Here is a 20,322-nt window from a genome sequence, read left to right as displayed (position 1 = left end):
GTTGTTGAGTAAGATCAATGCGCCAGGTTCGTTCCAGACTCACCAACAAAATACAATCTATAGATGACGATTTCAGATAGATTTTATTTTATGGAGTTTGACAAGAGACCGCAACAACACTAACTAACAACATATAATATATCAACAACATTCACCTGCCGCAGACTCCTTCTCGATCTACTTTAGAAGCAACTATCACTAGGAGGCGGAGTAATGATTACATGATTGACACACTGGTTTACTATGGCACTGAAGGCAAATGTTCGTGCCTATCATTTATATAATACAAGTATATTACAGTGAAACGTTATGTTACAACGAACTCAGAAACAAAACAATTGCGTATAAAAACATGAGACAAATTAATTTGACACTGGAAACTACCATACTAGATGTAACGAACAATCAGTTATAATGAACAGATTTTCTGGTCTCCTGGGCCCAGTTTCACATAAAGGATTAAGGCCTAAATCGATTTAAGATAAACTGAATTAATGAAGAAACTAAATCAATTTAAGAGTTAAAGCTTTTTGCCCGAATTTTGTTGTAACGAGGTTCCACTGTATCAGTTATAACAAACAGATTTAAAGGTCCCCTGGGCGCGGTTTCATAGACTGGGTATCAAAGTTATCCCAAGGGGTAAATCCTCAATTTGGGTAACAACCACCATAGTAACAATGAGAAACCATGGTTATAACTGACGAATTTCAAAATGTTCCCAGTAACTATTTTTCTTCCACATCTATGAAACCCAGCCCTGATGTTCGTTATAACAAGGTTTCACCGTATAATCAAAACCAAGTCGAATTTTACGTTAAGCGTAAATTAAAGAAAATCTTCTTAAATTGACCGCGCCTAAATGAATATTTCATGAACATGGAAACCATGATGGATTCTAAATATAACAAACGGAAGACATGGAAAATACAGGAAGAATCTTGAGCGTAAATCACATCTAAAAGCAAAATCATCACATCTATTTTCACTCATTCAAGGATTTTACGATTAAAGGAATCCTGCCTTATTTATACTTAAATAATCTTAAAACACGAGGAATGTTTGGCAAAAGCCGTTAGCGTTATTAACAGAGCAAAGCGCTTTATAAAAACAAAACAGAACATTCAAAATCATTAGATTACAGCAATCTAAACAATCTAAGCACCAAGTTTCACAGTTGGTGAGTTAGTTAACTGACAACACTGGAAATGACTGGAGGCTTGGAGTACTCCAAGCTGGAGGTAAGCACATTATAGCACAATGAATAAATCAATGATTCTTACAGGTCAAGGATTCAAAATACACTGACATTCTGAGTGAGGGCAGTTTCGAGAAGCTATTCATGCCACTCATCACCAGCAAGAACATCACAAACTAAAATTTCCTGACTTTTTTCAAGAAAAGGCTCAGGACCCAGTTCCACAGTTCTGCGTTAAGATTTGACTCATTGAAAATGAACTAATTTTAACTCAGAGTTAACTCTAACTCACAACTGTGGGACTGGATCATGTAGAGAACTTTACTTTCATTAATTTCACTTAAATAAATCCGTAATTCCTGATTTTCACTGATCTGTTATAACCTTCGACCCGGTTCCACGGTTGCGAGTTTAGAATTTCCTGGGAATGAACTCATCGAAACTCGTTTCAAAACTTACAACTGGGGAACTGGCTCCAGTTACGCTGTTGTGAGTAAACATCAGGGCTACAGTCGCTAGAAAGCTAGTTAGAATAAACCAGGGGATAAATGCCATAGTGACAATTAAAAGTCCATTGATACATCAGTATTTATCTGCCATTTATCGGTAAGCAGCGACTGCAACCCCGGATTCATGGATAATGAACTGCTTTTATCTCACAGCATTATAAAACTGAGTCCAGTTTCACAAAAAAGTTAAAGCTTAAAACGGATGAGTTTGTATTGATGCCTTCAATAAACACATAAGTAACCAATATAGCGATTCAAACCAAACATTTGAGTTAAACTTTCTCATGAAACTGGGACTGTGGGTTATTAACAGGTGGTAAAACAGATCGATCAGACATGTGATACTTGCGAAACTTGTTGATTAACGTGTGACGTTTGATGTTGTAAAGCTAACATATATTCATGAACTAATTGAGCCTCGGGACGTTCCCATTGAGTCGATAGTCCGCTCACCGGACCCGACGGCGCCATCTGTACCGACGACGACGAACTACTCGATTGAACCGACGATACCGGCGCAGACGTCGATGTAGAGGGCGCTTTATGCATTTTAACGTGAGCTTTTAACGAATTCGAATGTCTGAATTTCTTATCGCAGATCGTGCAGGGGTAGGGGAACGCGTTCTCGTGGATCAGACGATGTCGTCGCAAATTGCGATGATCGGTGAATTTCGCGTCGCACTCGGGACACTGGTGAGGCTTCTCGCCGGTGTGAATGTAACGATGCGATTTCAAACTGCCTAAAAAGTTGAATTTCGCGCCGCAAAAATCGCACAAATATTGACGTTTCTCGTAGCAACTACGTTGATGACTTCGTAAGCCGTTTATCTGCGCGAAATCGCGACCGCACTTCTCGCAGCGGTATTGTTTCTGATCGCTATGGATCTCGCTGTGTTTCTCGACCTGCGACGGAGTTTGAGCGCGGAATGTGCAGCCCGCAATGTGACAGATGAACGGTCGACGTTCGGCGTGGTATTTCGCCATGTGATCGCGGAACGGTCTCTGTTGTCTGAACGTTGAATGGCAGACGTCGCAGCAGTATAACTCACCGGAATGAACGCGTAGATGTCTCGTTAAATGTTCCTGTCTCTCGTATTTCCCGCCGCACACGTGACACCCGTATAGTAGTTTAGTATCGTGTAACAATAGGTGGCGCTGATACGTATCGTTACGCTCAAACTTCCGGTTACATTTCTCGCATATTTTTGTACCTCTAACGGAACGACGTTTACCCTTACGTTTCCCTCCGCCACCTGTCGCCGACGACGACGATTTATTGTTTTTGGTCGCCATAGCGACTTCTTCAGCCTCTATTTCATCCTCGTCATCATCGTCGTCGTCATCGGTTACGTGAATTTGTTCGATGTTTTGAATCGAACGTTTCGGACGTCCTCGTTTACGTCTGTTTATTCTCTCCTCTCTTTCATCCTCGTCGTCGACCTCGTCTATAATTGCCGATAGATTACGTTTTTTTCTCGGAGGAAGGAACCTCGTCGGTTTACCGGCGCTCGCCGATATCACGCATTCCGTCGTCGTCGCGGCAACCGGAGACGAACTCGTCGTAACCGCGGTAACCGGTTGTAACGTTTCTAATTCGGACTCAGATTTATCCGATTGTAGCTCTCGCTCTATTTTAACGATAACGACCGACGATTCCGCAGCGGTGTCGCCACCTACAGCCGCGGTAGTATCCTCCGACTCGTCTGCGGAACTATCGCCCGATCCAGCGGAACTATCTCTGTGATCCGATAACGGAGTAGTTATAATACCGGAACTAGTTCCGTGTGGTTGGTTTAAAAACGCTCTCGCGTACATATTATTGAACGTCTGCGCTACACGACTCGGGGTCAAATTATCCGTGTTCGATTCATTTCTCGTTTCACCACCAGGGGGCGATGTACCGACGATCTGGGGTACGTAATAACCCGAACTACTAACTCCCCCTGGTGGCGCGTTGTTGTAGTTTTGTCCGCCGCCGCTACCTTGGAACGATTCGATGACCTTGAAATAATCCTCGAGATATTTAGCGGAATCGTAAGAGCAGGCGGTTGTAGGTGGCGCTGCGGTCGAGGGGAGGTGATGAGATACGGAGGGAGGTAAACAGATTTGCGGAGGAGGTTGTGAGGATTCTAACGAGGGGTAAACGGACGTCACTGCCGGGTCTATCGGTAATGGAGGATAGTAAACCCCGGTAGTATCCGACGATGAAGATGGATTATTGCCGGTATCCGGTGTAGGGAAGTAGATCGACGCTGGATTATCAGGCACGGAGCCAGCAACAGTCGTCTGATGTCTGTTCGTTTCTAATGACAACGCTTCCACTTGACCACCGCTCGGACCTGCAGCAGACCGCGTCGTCCCGTTGTGACGATTCATCATTCTCGAATCTCTTCCTCCTTTTACTATTTTCTCCGCTCTCTATTTATTCTGAAATTAAAGTGAAGATCGTCACATTGAGATTATAATTTCAAATCAAGATTCACAAAAAAGAAAATCAGTATTCAGGCCCTAAATTCTTTTTTTTATCAAAATAAGCTGAAGAAAAGCCAAATGCACTACAAGTAATGCATGTTATCAGGTTATTTCTTAAATTTAAATGCTCAGGAATTTTTTTGATTTTAAAACTAAAAGCAAACATAACATACATAGTGCAGTTAATTACTTTTCTCGTTTATGGGTTTTTTTTAGTTGGACTTTTTTTGGAGCCTGACTCAGTTAGTTGAACCGGCGCCACAAGTTTTGCCGTGCGTCAGTTGAACCTACCCGATCCAGTGGTAAAGGGTGCATAGATTGCTTCAGAGTGGTAAAGGGTGTATGGTTCAGTATTTTCACCCTTCCTCATCCATTCCCTGTAGCTGCAGCAGCAGCAGCACCAGCACCAGGTTCTGATTGGATGGAAACGTCACTTAATGTAGACAATATCCGCACGATGGCAGCACCGCTAGATATTTTCTTACTTTCGAATAGAAAAAAGATTACGTCATGATTAAGATTATAATAATCGTTGATTTTTATTAGTATCGAATTGATTAATTACAATTAACAGTTAATCAATTGCTTCAAACAAGTGTTTGTTGTAGAGAAAATCTTCACGATGGTCACACCTGTAAATATTTCCTAAAACAAAACATTTCTCAATTTTCATAGATCTTCTGATTCACTTTTCAGAAATATTCTCAAATTGTTTTAGTTAAATGGATTAATTACGTTAACTCAATACATCATCGGTTCATATGCGAGTTTGTGTTTTATCATCTATCCAGTGACGTCACGTGTAGAGCCTCTTTTTCACAGTAATTGAACTCGCAGCATGGTAGGTCGAAATTAACACGTTCATTAGTGCTTTATTCCTAAAATAACTGTTTAATTATCGCTAAATGAAGTTTAGACAATACTTCTGTATATATTCTATTAACTATCCGTGATGTAAACCCGATACAGCCCTGATTTCCTGGTGAATTTAAGGGTTTAATCGAGGTGTTTTTCGACTGAGACGGTGGCGCCACCTGCTATCGCTTTATTGAACTTTTAGTTATTTCTCGTGTCTGTTTTTTAGCCACCGAAAGGCAAGGACCCGAAAGGGGGTAAGACCTCGAAAGTACCGGCCAAGAAGAAGGAAGGGTCCGGCGGAAAGGCTAAGAAGAAGGTTAGTTCGATCATTGCAACTGATAAGGTTTTTGCCTTGTTCTAACTATAGCTTGTTCCTAAAACATTGTCTCCCTTTTTGATTTTGTAGAAGTGGTCTAAGGGAAAAGTTCGCGATAAGTTGAACAACTTGGTTCTCTTCGATAAGGGTACCTACGATAAACTGTACAAGGAAGTTCCCAGTTATAAATTGATAACTCCGTCTGTCGTCTCTGAAAGATTGAAGATTCGCGGATCATTAGCGAGAGCTGCTCTGAAAGAACTACAATCTAAAGGTTATTATAAGTATATCAAGTCGTACTTGCTCCCAGCCTCAAAAAACTTGTGAATCCTTAGATTGCTTCCGGTCTCATCTCAAAATCCTGTATACTAATCTTTGAGAATTGTTGAGAATTTTCTGGAAGAAATTGCGAATTTTGAGCCCCTCTTCAGTTCTAGTTCTAGTTCTACCTATTACTGGCCAACTTCAACATGCTGAAGATTTTTGCCAGGTACGGACTTGTTGTTAAATCAGTGAGTCGACAAGTACTGATATGTGTCCTGCCTGAATGCATGGTTTCACTAGGATTCGAACCCTCAACCTCTCAGTTGTGAGTCAAACACCTTATCCGCCATGCCACAGCTAGTTTCCCTAGAGGCTAGTTTCCCTAGGATCAGCGTGGACTTACCATAACTGGGATCAACTGGCACCAGTGATGATCCTAAAAATAGTCGCTCATTATCAAAGACAAATAAGTGAAAATGAATTAAGGGGAAATTTTGGGCTACGAGTGTATAGCGAATGGGTATTGAGGACGATTAGTTAGGTCTGAAATATTTCCTTCAACTTGTTATGATGATGCATTTAGTACTTATTTTCTTTCTTATGCAGATTTCATTTTACCAAATGAATCAAAAGCAGTTGTTTGAAAATTAAATATTTCTCGCTGTTTCACCCAGATTGTTTGTGTTTTTGTAGGTTTAATCCGATTGGTCGATAAACACCGAGCTCAGATCATCTACACAAGAACGACTAAAACTGAAGCTACATAAAAAATGTGTTACATTCTATTTCTATGTACAAAATAAAATAATAAGAAAAACACAAGTGTAAAAAAACTATTTTATTATTTTTGTCGTTATTTAAATTCTTTGAGTGACAGTTTTGCTGTAGTCGGTCTCCAGTCTCAATGCGAGGATCAAGATGACCCTAGACTAATGTTTGACGCTTGGAGAGCGCAATCTTTCTCTTTGCAAGAGGAATTCTTTTGATATGTAACTTGAAGAGTGATGGTTATTCTGGTGATGAGGATATTGTGTTTTTGGTGTCTTGGAAATATCTATTTTTTGTGAAGGTATCAATTTTTGCAAGGAGACTGTTGCTTGAGAAGTGATTAGCGCATGAACTATAATGTTTAAGTGTATAATTTTCACTGTAGGTGGTGCCCCGGTAGATTACTATGGTCAATATATAGGTTCATGTATTATAGCTTGAACTATGTCTAAAGCAATCGTTCTCGGCGGTGGAATCGCTGGACTTTCAGCCGCTCATTATCTCAGCAAGTTTTCTGGCTCACTATTTAGTCAGGTCAGTGCCTCAGATATTTATAAATTAACATTTTATTCACGTTTTCATTTTGCCGATTAAAAAAGTCGCATGCCACTGGCTGTGCGCAGATAGCAGCACCTGACGTGGTCGTGCGTGCATGCCGCAGGTTGCGTGTAGGTGGCAGCACGTATCGGTGTCCGAAGCTTGCGGCTACTAATTAACCCGGCGTTCTTATCTATTTCAGATAGTATTAATAGAAGGTAGTGATCGTCTAGGAGGTTGGATGGAGTCAGTTAAAACTGATAATGGAGCGATATTTGAACGAGGGCCAAGAAGTCTTCGGGCTTACGGAAAACCAGGGGTCAACACTATAGAACTGGTGACTAATTCAACCAGTCATTAATTATACCCCTCAATTATTGATCATTTTCCAACTCTAATTGTTCTTTTTTGTTTCAGGCTGATGAATTGGGTTTAGAATCGTCAATTCTCGCCATATCTAACAGACATGAAGCTGCTCAAAACAGATATGTTTACGCCAAGGGTCAAATTAATAAAATGCCCAATGGTACGTGCCACAAATCCATTCCTAGTGTCATTCTGATGAAAATATGAAATCCGACAATTGTTGAAAGACTATAATGTTTATTTAAAATACTAGAGTTAGAAACATTTCAGTCTGGATGAATAGATGATACAATTATTACTATTATTTAAAAGATTGAAAACAACATTGATATATGTATGGATTTCATTTTCTAGGATTCTTTAATCTATTCCGAACGAATGCACCGTTCAGTCAGGCTTTAATCTGGAATATACTGAAGGAACGAAACATCCCAGCTCCTGATCCACCATTGAGCGATGATTCTGTGTATAATTTCATTTCTCGTAGAGTTGGTTCTGAGGTGAGAAACAAAGAAAATCGTTTCACTTGAATCTGGTCAGTAACCGGACTTTTTCACAATTTACCACCAATGATTAGGATGCAGGAACCAGTTGCACATTCCAAAAGGGTGTCAAAAATCATTAGACTTGTTCTCAAGCAACTGAACCAAGATGATGTTAGGGTAGTCCCAATGTGACTGAGTTAGAAGTGGCCTTAATTCCTGAGTCTAAAGTTGTTACGTACGCTTTGGAACTAAGATGGTCTTAGAAAGGGACATAGCCATTATGTAGTCAAATCCGTGCTATCTGTTGGACTGGTCTTAAAGTCTTGACAGTGTAATTCATTGCGGAGCCCACAGTTTTGAGTTACTGGGTCCAGAGTAATTAACTAAACCTGAATCCATTACCAGAGTTCATCGCAGGTTTGTTATTTCTATTTATTTCAGTTGGCTGAGTTTGCGGCTGATGCAGTGTTTAGAGGAATTTATGCCGGTGATATTCGTAATTTAAGTATTAAATCTGTAGCTCCGACTCTATTTGAACACGAGCAACTTCACGGTTCCGTGTTCAGAGGGATGATCAAATCGAGAAAAGCAGGTGACAATTTGAGTGAAAAGGTTTCATACATCTCTACACAATTCATTATCAATTGAGAGTTAGCTCCGCGTTAAGGGCAATACCAGTCTATAAAACCGGCCCCAGGATCCAGTTCCACAGTTGTGAGTTAACATTTAACTCTGAGTTAACTAATTCTAACTCAGAGTTAACTATAACTCAGAACTGTGGAACTTAACTCTGAGTTAACTAATTTTAACTCAGAGTTAACTATAACTCACAACTGTGGAACTGAGTCCATATGATTAGAATTCAGTAGTAAATGGTTCTAGGGGACCAATAGTCTAGTACCTAGCCGTTGTTCCCAAACCCGTGTCTGGTATGAGATATGTGATGAATTATGATGAAATCTACTACTTCTTTAAATAAATCCAACAATTCCAATTAAATTATACGAAAGAATTTATCATTTTGAAACCACAAAATCTACAACTTCTGTTTGTAGGTCCGCAATGTTCCAGTCGTAGTGAATTGGTGATTCGATCCAGGAAGGAAATGTGGTCCGTTTGGTCATTAAAGAATGGAATTCAACAATTAAGCGAAACGATCGCGGAAAGTTTACGCGATTCTAACGTTGAGATTGTTACTGAAGCTCCGTGTAGAAATATCACCTTCAACGACGACACTAAAACTGTCAAAGTAAGATCGATTGAAAACTTATCTTTCGAAGTGATCAGAGTTCGTTAAGATCACCGTAAATCAGGGAATTCTAGATTTATTCCCAGTTTTGACTCTTCTTAATAAAAACCAGGGGAAAAGTCAGGGAACTTGGATTTTTCATAGAACTCTAATCAAATTTGATTGAGTTCTATCTATTTTTGATGACTTGTTGTTCTTGCTGGTGATGAGTGACACAAGGAACCTCTGGACTCAGTTCCACAGTTCTGAGTTACAGTTAACTCTGAGTTAGAATTAGTTCATTTTCAATGAGTAAACTCAGAGTTAAATCTTAACTCACAACTGTGGAACTGGATCCTGGACAAGAAAAAACCCTCGCTGAGGATATCTTATAATTTAATCAGGGAATTTGACTGTTTTGGTGTCTTGTTGTTCTTGCTGGTGACGAGTGGCACAAGGAACCTCTTGATCAGAAGCAGCCCTCACTGAGGATATCTTATAATTCAATCAGGGAATTTGAATTTTTGGTGTCTTGTTGTTCTTGTTGGTGATTAGTGGCACAAGGAATTCAATCAAAGAAATTTTCCTCATGTGAAAATCCGAGGGATATATCAGGGAATGCTTGATTTAATGATCTCTTAAAACCCTGGGGGCCGGTTGCATAGTCATGGCTTAGACTTAAGACCAGTCTAAGACCAACTTAGTTCTATAGCCAATCCAATAATTTAAGAGAAGTCTTAAGATTTAAGACCACTTTTGGACTTAAGTCACGACTGTGCAACTGGCCCCTGGAGAAAAACATTTGTTGTAAATTTGTGGAATTGAATTGTATTTTTAGTTGATGACGTCGAAAGGTGAATTCGAAGGCGCGCATCTATTTTCAACAGTCCCTTCGAATATATTGTCGAAGATTTTACCGGAAAGTGATTTGAGTCGAACTCTGAGTAAAATACCGTTCGTTACCGTGGCGACATTGAATATCGAATATGATGGAGAGGTTTTACCGTTCAAGGTATTGTTTTACCGATGTTTCATACTTTCCCCAGTTCAATAAGAAACATCACATAATCTTTTTTGATTATTACATGCCCTGGACTGTGCTTGACATGGAAGAGCTGATTGCCTATGGTTATTACATGCCCTGGACTGTGCTTGACATGGAAGAGCTGATTGCCTATGGTTATTACATGCCCTGGACTGTGCTTGACATGGAAGAGCTGATTGCCTATGGTTATTACATGCCCTGGACTGTGCTTGACATGGAAGAGCTGATTGCCTATGGTTATTACATGCCCTGGACTGTGCTTGCCATGGAAGAGCTGATTGCCTATGGTTATTACATGCCCTGGACTGTGCTTGACATGGAAGAGCTGATTGCCTATGGTTATTACATGCCCTGGACTGTGCTTGCCATGGAAGAGCTGATTGCCTATGGTTATTACATGTCCTGGACTGTGCTTGACATGGAGGATTGCCACTCATTATCACATAAAAATATCTAAAGATTTTCCTACTCAAACTTATTCATATAATGACCTATTGTGGCTCGGACTGCACTGGAATTCTCTAGAGATAATTTATTGATCCTGTGAGATGGCAAACAAGTGGGCACTCTCCCTCTCCCGTCATTACTATTCAGTTGAGTTATGTTTAACGCTGAATGTGTGTTTGATGTATTTCAGGGTTTTGGACATCTCGTTCCCTCGATTGAACCTTCAAATATTCTAGGTGTTATCTATGATTCTTGTTTGTTTCCTGAACACGATCGAACTGACCGTCCGTCAACAAGGCTTACTGTAAGTATCCACAGTAACAGATAGACTGTGGGCTGCGCTGCCACTTATTTGGACCAGGTCCGTAAGATAAGATTAGTAAAACCGGCGGGGAACACGTCTTTACTGAATCAACATCATAAGACAACTGACTTTATTTTCCCATAATATAAACTACGTTATGTATAGTCAAGTAATTACATAGATCCATCATCTTGACAGCTGCGGGTTCAAAGACTACTTCGACTGTTGCCGACATAGACGTATCGAGGGTGGCCCTTGGAAAATTGGAATGCCAAGGTTCAGAAGAAGAAAGAAAATACATTTCTCAGATATAAATCCCACCGTCGGTGTTAAGATATTTTTTAGGAAATCCACCGTAAAAGATGCAAATTCCGCGTGGATCAGATTCAATGGTTTTAACTATATCTGTCTTGACAAAAAGAAGGGCAACCTCAGTGGGAAGGTCCCTAGATCCACTTTGATCATATTCACTACTAAATTGTGTCCTCGATCAAACTTGAGACTTGTTTTAATTTTCAGGTAATGATGGGAGGTTCGTGGTTTGAAGAATTTTTCGGCGATCCCGATCAAGTTTCTAGTCAACATTTAGAACAATTAGCTCTACAGGAATTGAATAATCAACTGGGAATTGATAAAGATCCACTCAATGTTCAAGTCACCATCAACAAGGTATAAATTCATCAAAACCATTCTCTTTTTTCATCAGTTCGAAAATATATTTTCCATTTTGAAATTCCATTCAGATTTAGATTTCCATTCAGAAAAATATTCTGTACAGCGAATATTGAAACGCTCTTCACAGTCTTGAGTTGTAAAGATAATATAAAATCCATGCACAAGAATAAAAATAGTTTGAAATGATCTCCTTGAAGAAGTGTATTTTATTCAACGTTTAGACTTTATCCTTAATGGTCAACTTCAGGAATACTGATGTTGTCCTCATTATAACCATGGATAAAACATTCTGAGTCCGGGTTGTAAAGTTGATATAAAATCCCTGCACACTAACAATAAAAAGAGTTTGAAATGTTTCCTTTGAGCTATTGTAGTTGATTCAACGTTGTACCTTTATCCTAATAGTCATCTTCAGGAATACTGAAACAGGTGCTTGAGTATTTCTGAAGATGGCAATATTGGTATTGATTGAATTTCAAAATCTTTAGTAGCTTTAGAGTTTTTCAAAATCTTTAGAGTTTTGACGGATTTATAATATAAAGCGCTTTTAAGTAATAATTTATCATATAATTACGTTGTAGGATTGTATAGCTCAGTATAATGTTGGACATTCTGTGATACTGGACGATGCGTTTAGTTACGTGAAGGATAATGATTTACCGTTGAGTTTGTTGGGCTCGTCGTACACAGGAGTCGGAGTTAACGACTGTATCCTATCGAGTAGAGACGAGGTTGAGAAATATATTGAAACCAATAGCGGCGATTCACAATAAATCGGAGATCAACGTAAATTGATGAAAGAACCGTGGATCCCTCTGAACCATAGTTCTACATAAAATCTTGGTTCTAGAGGATCAACTGAACCATAGTTCTACATAGAACAGTGATAAGATAATAAACCCACACAGATTAAAAGAATTTAAAAACAAGAATTTATTTATTCAATCTAAAATATATAAAATACATGACGTTTCGATCTCAGACTAGAGATCATCGTCGGGTGTGATCGCAACGTCGTGTATTCTATATATTTTAGATTGAATTAATAAATTCTTGTTTTTAAATTCTTTTAATCTGTAGATAGTGGGTTTTTATCTTATTATCCGTTCACCACGTTTGAGTGTGTTTATCGTTCTACAGAACAGTGGTTCTTGAGAAATTAATATTGCCTTATGCTCAATTTATTGTATCGAATGAAGTGATGTTTTATCAAAGAAATAAATGTAACCAATGAAATCTTTTTTAGAATGACGTCTTATTTGCTTTTCATTACATGGATTTATAGACCTTCCCTTCGACGAGGTGTGTGATGAGAGGACGAGAGTTCATGAGTGTTTCAATGTATACATCGAAATGTTATCTTGACCTGTTTTAAGTGTTTTTGTTTAAGATTCTAACGAATTCTATGACAATAAACTGCTCAAAGGAAGAAATATCAATCCGATTTGGGCACTTTATTTTGGCAAGGATTCTGATGAAGACTGGGACTTACGTAAATTGTTAGCGGAGGATTGTTGATTGAGTTATCCTTTACTGCTGGGCCGTTCCAGCGCAGGATCCATGGGGAGCGCTCCCTCTCTTAAAAAGTCAAGTTACCCTGGAATTTTACAGGAAAATGAAAAATAATCAACTGACAGCAAAACATTTAAATTCATAAGCTCGTTCTCTTGTATTTCCAAAAGGTAATATTTTCAAATAAGTTTTCTTTCTGGGTGCCATTTATCGAATGGAGAATCGGAATAAAAGAATTATAAACACGTCATTTCTATCTTTCGTTGACTGGTGACCATCGCGTCATCTCGATGTCGTCCGTTTTCAGATTGATAACGGGTCTGAAAAAGAAACGGCGGCATTCATTTCATAGTGGTGAAAATAGTTACCACAGTTCAGTCATGGTATTTCTTTCGTTCATTCATATTTTATTGCCCACAAAAAAACAATTTGCGCAGAGCATAGGGAATATCCTGCTTGAATGTATAGATTCAGTAATTATGTATACTAATTATTTATGTAACTATGTATTATACATTTGAGGAAATTTATTCATTCATTCAAAAAGTACACATTTACAAACATTGTTCTTAACAAAAGATGGCAAATATAACAATAGTTCAAAAGTATTCTAAGCTTTGAATCGTGATTTGTATTTCCCATTCAAGAAGTGTTAATATTTATCAATCGTAGAATCCTACGAAGGGTTGTCACTTCTCAGCGTCCAGGAACAATGGGGACGACCACCCGGTGGCAGGGGCGGATCCAGGGACACTGTCGAGGGTTAGCACGAAAAGGCAAAAAGGGCATTCTGAAATTTTGAAAATCTGCTTTTTTTGCTGTAATTTTCAAAAGAAAAACATCTTGAAGAATTATGTGCTCTTTGTTTAAAATCATCTTGTAAAAATGTGCCTTGTTCTACCTGACTATTTTCTCAATTTAGAGATGAATCGACTACGCAAAATATAGATTCAAAATCATACTGAATCAACCCTTGACCGAAAAGAGCTCGAAAAACGAAAGAACTTCAACATCCGAGTGAAAAAATGCGATAGACAACGTATTAAAATCAGCAGGACTTAACGAACCAGATGTTAACAGTAGAATATTGATCGATTAGGTGTCAACAACCTAGAAACAAGTCAGGCATTTTTTCGATTACTTATAGTGCGTAGCGACCATCTGGAATTCCGATAAAGGAAAGAGGATCTAGTCTAGTTCAATCTCAATCTCAATCTCAATCTCAATCCCTAGTGAAGCCCATACTCAGAAAGAAAAAAATCAATTTATTCTCAAACGAAATAACTTGGACTCATGGGGAAAATGATTTCAGAATACCCTTTTTATTTCAAAATGTAACCACAAACTCAGTCCTAAATCTAACCTATATTTATCACATATGAACTACTAATTTACCTCGTTTTGCATTCCATATTCCACATAATTAATAATATACGTAATTTTAATAATAAACGAAATAGTGCTTTTTAGTCGTCAACATATCGTGTGGTTACACTATTTCTCCCAAGCAGGATCGTAGACAATAGGGTAAAGCTGTCCTCACATCAGTTCACAGAAATTACTGGGTTCGAACCCGACACCCCTGTACATCCTCTATTCAGCATCAGGACCACTCGGAATCAGTATCAGTTATTACTTGGTTCGAACCCGGGACACCCCTGTACATCCTCTATTCAGCATCAGTACCACTCTGAATAAGTATCAGTAATTACTGGGTTCGAACCCGGGACACCCCTGTTCATCTTCTATTCAGCATCAGGACCACACTCTGAATAAGTATCAGTAATTACTGGGTTCGAACCCGGGACACCCCTGTACATCCTCTATTCAGCATCAGGACCACTCTGAATCAGTGTCAGTAATTACTGGGTTCGAACTCGGGACACCCCTGTGCATCCTCTATTCAGTATCAGGACCACTCTGAATCAGTGCCAGTAATTCCTTGCTTCGAACTCGGGACACCCCTGTACATCCTCTATTCAGCATCAGGACCACTCTGAGTAAGTATCAGTAATTACTGGGTTCAAACTCGGGACACCCCTGTCCATCCTCTATCCAGCATTAGGAATTCTCTGAATCAGTGTCAGTAATAACAGGGTTCGAACCCGGGACATTTCCTGTTCATTCTCCAGACAGCACCAGGACCACTGGCTTCAGTAAACTGTGCGGAGCTGCCGCTAATTTTGTCTGAGAAAAAGATTCTGAACATCCAATAATGAAACACTCTTCACAGTGTTGAGTTGTTAAGATGATATAAAATCCATGCAAAAGAATAAAAATAGTTTGAAATGATCTCCTTGAAGAAGTGTAGTTTATTCAACGTTTAGACTTTATCCTTAATAGTCAACTTCAGGAATACTGATGTTGTCCTCATTATAACCATGGATAAAACATTCTGAGTCCGTGTTGTAAAGTTAATATAAAATCCCTGCACACTAAGTATAAAAAGAGTCTGAAATGTTTCCTTTGAGCTATTGTATTTCATTCAAAATTATAACTTTATCCTCGTAGTCAGATCCAGGAATGCTGAAACAGGTGCTTGAGTATTTCTGAAGATGGCAATATTGGTATTGATTCAATTTGAAAATCTCGACAGTTTTATAATGTAAATCACTTTTAAGTAATAATTAGTATCGTTTACTGCTGGTCCAGTGAAGATCTGAAGGACCTACGAAATCGTTTACAACAAATTAAAAGGAAAAATATCCCATTCGACAAAATAATGCTCAATTTCTTACAACAAATGAAACAATCAATTTTGTCGGGTCAAAATGCAGTTAACCCCACTTAACTCATAAAACTTCGAGCGAGATCACGAGTGAGTATCGATGCAACCTGTCTCTATCTCACACTGTCATTCATTGTCCCGAATTATCAAAGCGTGAATTCACAAACCTGAATTCAATAGTCGTCGAATCTGTGGTTTATTGTCGGAAAAACGCGATAAACATCGAACGCACGCGAAAAGGTAACTGAACCAGAGACAGAAATAATAGACGGATCTAACTATGACGCACGGGGCCCGCGGAGCGAGGCGCGGGGGACAGTTAGTAGTAAATAACCATCTATTATTTCTATCTTTGGTCGAGTGAATTTTTCGCACGCATTCGAAATTTCCAGCAGAGCTTGAATCGCAACAATGAACCCGGGTTTCAATATAAACCGACCAGTTTCATCAACATTTCATCGACTCGGAATCGTTTCGAAGGTAAGTTGATTTTGATGCTGTATGAATCATTGAGTCAAGATTGATCTGATGATTTAGTTGTTGTTTCTGGAGATATAATCTACGAGAAATTATTTCAAATTTCTGACGAATATTGTAGAAAATTGTATCTGTTTAATTCTGCTAATTTTACCTAGAACCAGATGTTGGTTTAGAGATGTGTGTGGATATTTGTGACGACTGCTGAAAATCAGTCCAAACATCACCGATGTATTTATCTTTATTTTAGGTTCGTAAATTGCTCGTATAAATCTGTGATTTGTCGAAAAAAAACAACTGTTAAAATGATCGGTAAGTTATGATTGTAATTTCACGTTATACATTAATCAATCTTGTGACGTTTAAAAAGTACAAATAATTTTCCGGCTCTAGAATTAAGCAATTATATCGATGATAATGAAACGTTCACTTTAATCTCATTTTTAGCGTCAATGGTGATGAAAATGTTGAGAAGTTTACTTCCAATCATGTTGTTAGTGATCTGTTTGTGGTCGATGGTGAACGCTAAAGCTGCAGTTGATGATTCTACTGAAGAAGAAATCGCTCGTGATCTCGCTCGTCGCGGGTATTCCGAAGGATATAAGAAATACAGAAATCGCGATTACAGTGGATAAACTGATTCCACGGTGGATAAACTACTGATTCCACATCATGTAATATATGAAAATTAATAAATTATAACTTTGATCGATGATCAAAAACAAAAACACTCCTACTTTTTATATTCATTTTGTTCTTCAATACATCATGGAAGCGCTTCAGTTGATGATTCAACATACCCGAGACCAAACTTTGGAAATAATCACACTTCTATAAATAAGGGGTATCCCAAGGCTATACCTGCAGCCGAATATTGAGTGCATCAGGACAACTCTGAGTCGGTGTCAGTAATTACTGGGTTCGAACCCGGGACACCCCTGTTCATCTTCTATTCAGCATCAGGACCACACTCTGAATAAGTATCAGTAATTACTGGGTTCGAACCCGGGACACCCCTGTACATCCTCTATTCAGCATCAGGACCACTCTGAATCAGTGTCAGTAATTACTGGGTTCAAACTCAGGACACCCCTGTATATCCTCTATTCAGCATCAGGACCACTCTGAATAAGTACAAGTTATTAGTGGGTTCGAACTCGGGACACCCCTGTACATCCTTTATTCAGCATCAGGACCACTCCGAGTCAGTGTCAGTAATTACTGGATTCGAAACCCGGGACCACCCTGTACATCCTCTATCCAGCATTAGGAATTCTCTGAATACTGTCAGGAATAACAGGGTTCGAACCCGGGACATTTCCTGTTCATTCTCCAGACAGCACCAGGACCACTGGCTTCAGTAAACTGTGCGGAGCTGCCGCTAATTTTGTCTGAGAAAAAGATTCTGAACATCCAATAATGAAACACTCTTCACAGTGTTGAGTTGTTAAGATGATATAAAATCCATGCACAAGAATAAGAATAGTTTGAAATGATCTCCTTGAAGAAGTGTATTTTATTCAACGTTTAGACTTTATCCTTAATGGTCAACTTCAGGAATACTGATGTTGTCCTCATTATAACCATGGATAAAACATTCTGAGTCCGTGTTGTAAAGTTAATATAAAATCCCTGCACACTAAGTATAAAAAGAGTCTGAAATGTTTCCTTTGAGCTATTGTATTTCATTCAAAATTATAACTTTATCCTCTTGGTCATATCCAGGAATGCTGAAACAGGTGCTTGAGTATTTCTGAAGATGGCAATATTGGTATCGATTCAATTTGAAAATCTCGACAGTTTTATAATATAAATCACTTTTAAGTAATAATTAGTATCGTTTACTGCTGGTCCAGTGAAGATCTGAAGGACCTACGAAATCGTTCACAACAAATTAAAAGGAAAAATATCCCATTCGACAAAATAATGCTCAATTTCTTACAACAAATGAAACAATCAATTTCGTCGGGTCAAAATGCAGTTAACCCCACTTAACTCATAAAACTTCGAGCGAGATCACGAGTGAGTATCGATGCAACCTGTCTCTATCTCACACTGTCATTCATTGTCCCGAATTATCAAAGCGTGAATTCACAAACCTGAATTCAATAGTCGTCGAATCTGTGGCTTATTGTCGGAAAAACGCGATAAACATCGAACGCACGCGAAAAGGTTACTGAACCAGAGACAGAAATAATAGACAGATCTAACTATGACGCACGGGGCCCGCGGAGCGAGGCGCGGGGGACAGTTAGTGGTAAATAACCATCTATTATTTCTATCTTTGGTCGAGTGAATTTTTCGCACGCATTCGAAATTTCCAGCAGAGTTTGAATCGCAACAATGAACCCGGGTTTCAATATAAACCGACCAGTTTCATCAACATTTCATCGACTCGGAATCGTTTCGAAGGTAAGTTGATTTTGATGCTGTATGAATCATTGAGTCAAGATTGATCTGATGATTTAGTTGTTGTTTCTAGAGATATAATCTACGAGAAATTATTTCAAATTTCTGACGAATATTGTAGAAACTTGTATCTGTTTAATTCTGCTAATTTTACCTAGAACCAGATGTTGGTTTAGAGATGTGAGTGGATATTTGTGACGACTGCTGAAAATCAGTCCAAACATCACCGATGTATTTATCTTTATTTTAGGTTCGTAAATTGCTCGTATAAATCTGTGATTTGTCGAAAAAAAACAACTGTTAAAATGATCGGTAAGTTATGATTGTAATTTCACGTTATACATTAATCAATCTTGTGACGTTTAAAAAGTACAAATAATTTTCCGGCTCTAGAATTAAGCAATTATATCGATGATAATGAAACGTTCACTTTAATCTCATTTTTAGCGTCAATGGTGATGAAAATGTTGAGAAGTTTACTTCCAATCATGTTGTTAGTGATCTGTTTGTGGTCGATGGTGAACGCTAAAGCTGCAGTTGATGATTCTACTGAAGAAGAAATCGCTCGTGATCTCGCTCGTCGCGGGTATTCCGAAGGATATAAGAAATACAGAAATCGCGATTACAGTGGATAAACTGATTCCACGGTGGATAAACTACTGATTCCACATCATGTAATATATGAAAATTAATAAATTATAACTTTGATTGATGATCAAAAACAAAAACACTCCTACTTTTTATATTTATTTTGTTCTTCAATACATCATGGAAGCGCTTCAGTTGATGATTCAACATACCCGACCAAACTTTTGAAATAATCACACTTTTATAAATAAGGGTATCCCAAGGCTATACCTGCAGCCGAATATTGAGTGCATCAGGACAACTCCGAGTCGGTGTCAGTAATTACTGGGTTCGAACCCGGGACACCCCTGTTCATCCTCTATTCAGCATCAGGACCACACTCTGAATCAGTTCACAGAAATTACTGGGTTGAACCCGGGACACCCCTGTACATCCTCTATTCAGCGTCAGGACCACACTCTGAATCAGTATCAGTAATTACTTGGTTCGAACTCGGGACACCCCTGTACATCCTCTATTCAGCGTCAGGATCACACTCTGAATCTGTGTCAGTAATTACTAGGTTCGAACCCGGGACACCCCTGTACATCCTCTATTCAGCATCAGGACCACACTCTGAATCCAGTGTCAGTAATTACTGGGTTCGAACCCGGGACACCCCTGTACATCCTCTATTCAGCGTCAGGATCACACTCTGAATCTGTGTCAGTAATTACTAGGTTCGAACCCGGGACACCCCTGTACATCCTCTATTCAGCATCAGGACCACACTCTGAATCCAGTATCAGTAATTACTTGGTTCGAACTCGGGACACCCCTGTACATCCTCTATTCAGCGTCAGGATCACACTCTGAATCTGTGTCAGTAATTACTGGGTTTCAAACCCGGGACACCCCTGTATATCCTCTATTCAGCATCAGGACCACTCCGAATAAGCATCAGTAGTGTAGTTTGGTTACCATTTTGATCTTTAAACTGGTTGCCTAGTCTGACAGTTGATATTAGATTGGTCACCGGAAACTATTCTGAACATCATCGACTCATCTTCACCCGTCAAGGCATTCGAACCCACTGCGCTAAAGCTGGTTGAAGCGAGTTCGGGGTGATACTTGACCCCTGGCAAATGAGGATGAATGAC

At 39.0% G+C, this 20,322-nt stretch overlaps 3 protein-coding genes across 3 annotated transcripts; 2 read left to right on the top strand and 1 right to left on the bottom strand.

The window, feature by feature from the left end:
• Nucleotides 1–71: 71 nt before the first annotated feature.
• LOC141906901 (uncharacterized) lies at nt 72–4,615 on the bottom strand. The gene is made up of 2 exons (XM_074796370.1): nt 4,468–4,615; nt 72–4,131 (listed from the first exon to the last, which is right to left on the bottom strand). The coding sequence occupies exon 2, from the start codon at nt 4,081–4,083 to the stop codon at nt 2,035–2,037; it is 2,049 nt and encodes a 682-aa protein (XP_074652471.1). The 5' UTR covers nt 4,084–4,131; nt 4,468–4,615; the 3' UTR covers nt 72–2,034.
• Nucleotides 4,616–4,928: 313 nt separating this feature from the next.
• Nucleotides 4,929–6,447, top strand: LOC141907171 (small ribosomal subunit protein eS25-like). The gene is made up of 4 exons (XM_074796744.1): nt 4,929–5,017; nt 5,261–5,350; nt 5,441–5,624; nt 6,308–6,447. Exons 1-4 carry the CDS (start codon nt 5,015–5,017, stop codon nt 6,379–6,381), a joined length of 351 nt encoding a protein of 116 aa, XP_074652845.1. The 5' UTR covers nt 4,929–5,014; the 3' UTR covers nt 6,382–6,447.
• A 331-nt stretch (nt 6,448–6,778) lies between these two features.
• LOC141907030 (protoporphyrinogen oxidase-like) lies at nt 6,779–12,393 on the top strand. The gene is made up of 10 exons (XM_074796573.1): nt 6,779–6,916; nt 7,122–7,256; nt 7,337–7,445; nt 7,640–7,785; nt 8,212–8,362; nt 8,826–9,019; nt 9,837–10,010; nt 10,681–10,794; nt 11,314–11,463; nt 12,051–12,393. The coding sequence occupies exons 1-10, from the start codon at nt 6,827–6,829 to the stop codon at nt 12,240–12,242; spliced, it is 1,455 nt and encodes a 484-aa protein (XP_074652674.1). The 5' UTR covers nt 6,779–6,826; the 3' UTR covers nt 12,243–12,393.
• The last annotated feature ends 7,929 nt before the right edge of the window (nt 12,394–20,322 follow it).

This window comes from Tubulanus polymorphus, chromosome 6 (assembly GCF_964204645.1).
Source record: "Tubulanus polymorphus chromosome 6, tnTubPoly1.2, whole genome shotgun sequence".
In the NCBI taxonomy this organism is placed as follows: Eukaryota; Metazoa; Nemertea; class Palaeonemertea; order Tubulaniformes; family Tubulanidae; genus Tubulanus; species Tubulanus polymorphus.
The sequence above is the reverse complement of the archived record's forward strand: the minus strand, read 5'-3'. Positions and strand labels throughout refer to the sequence as shown.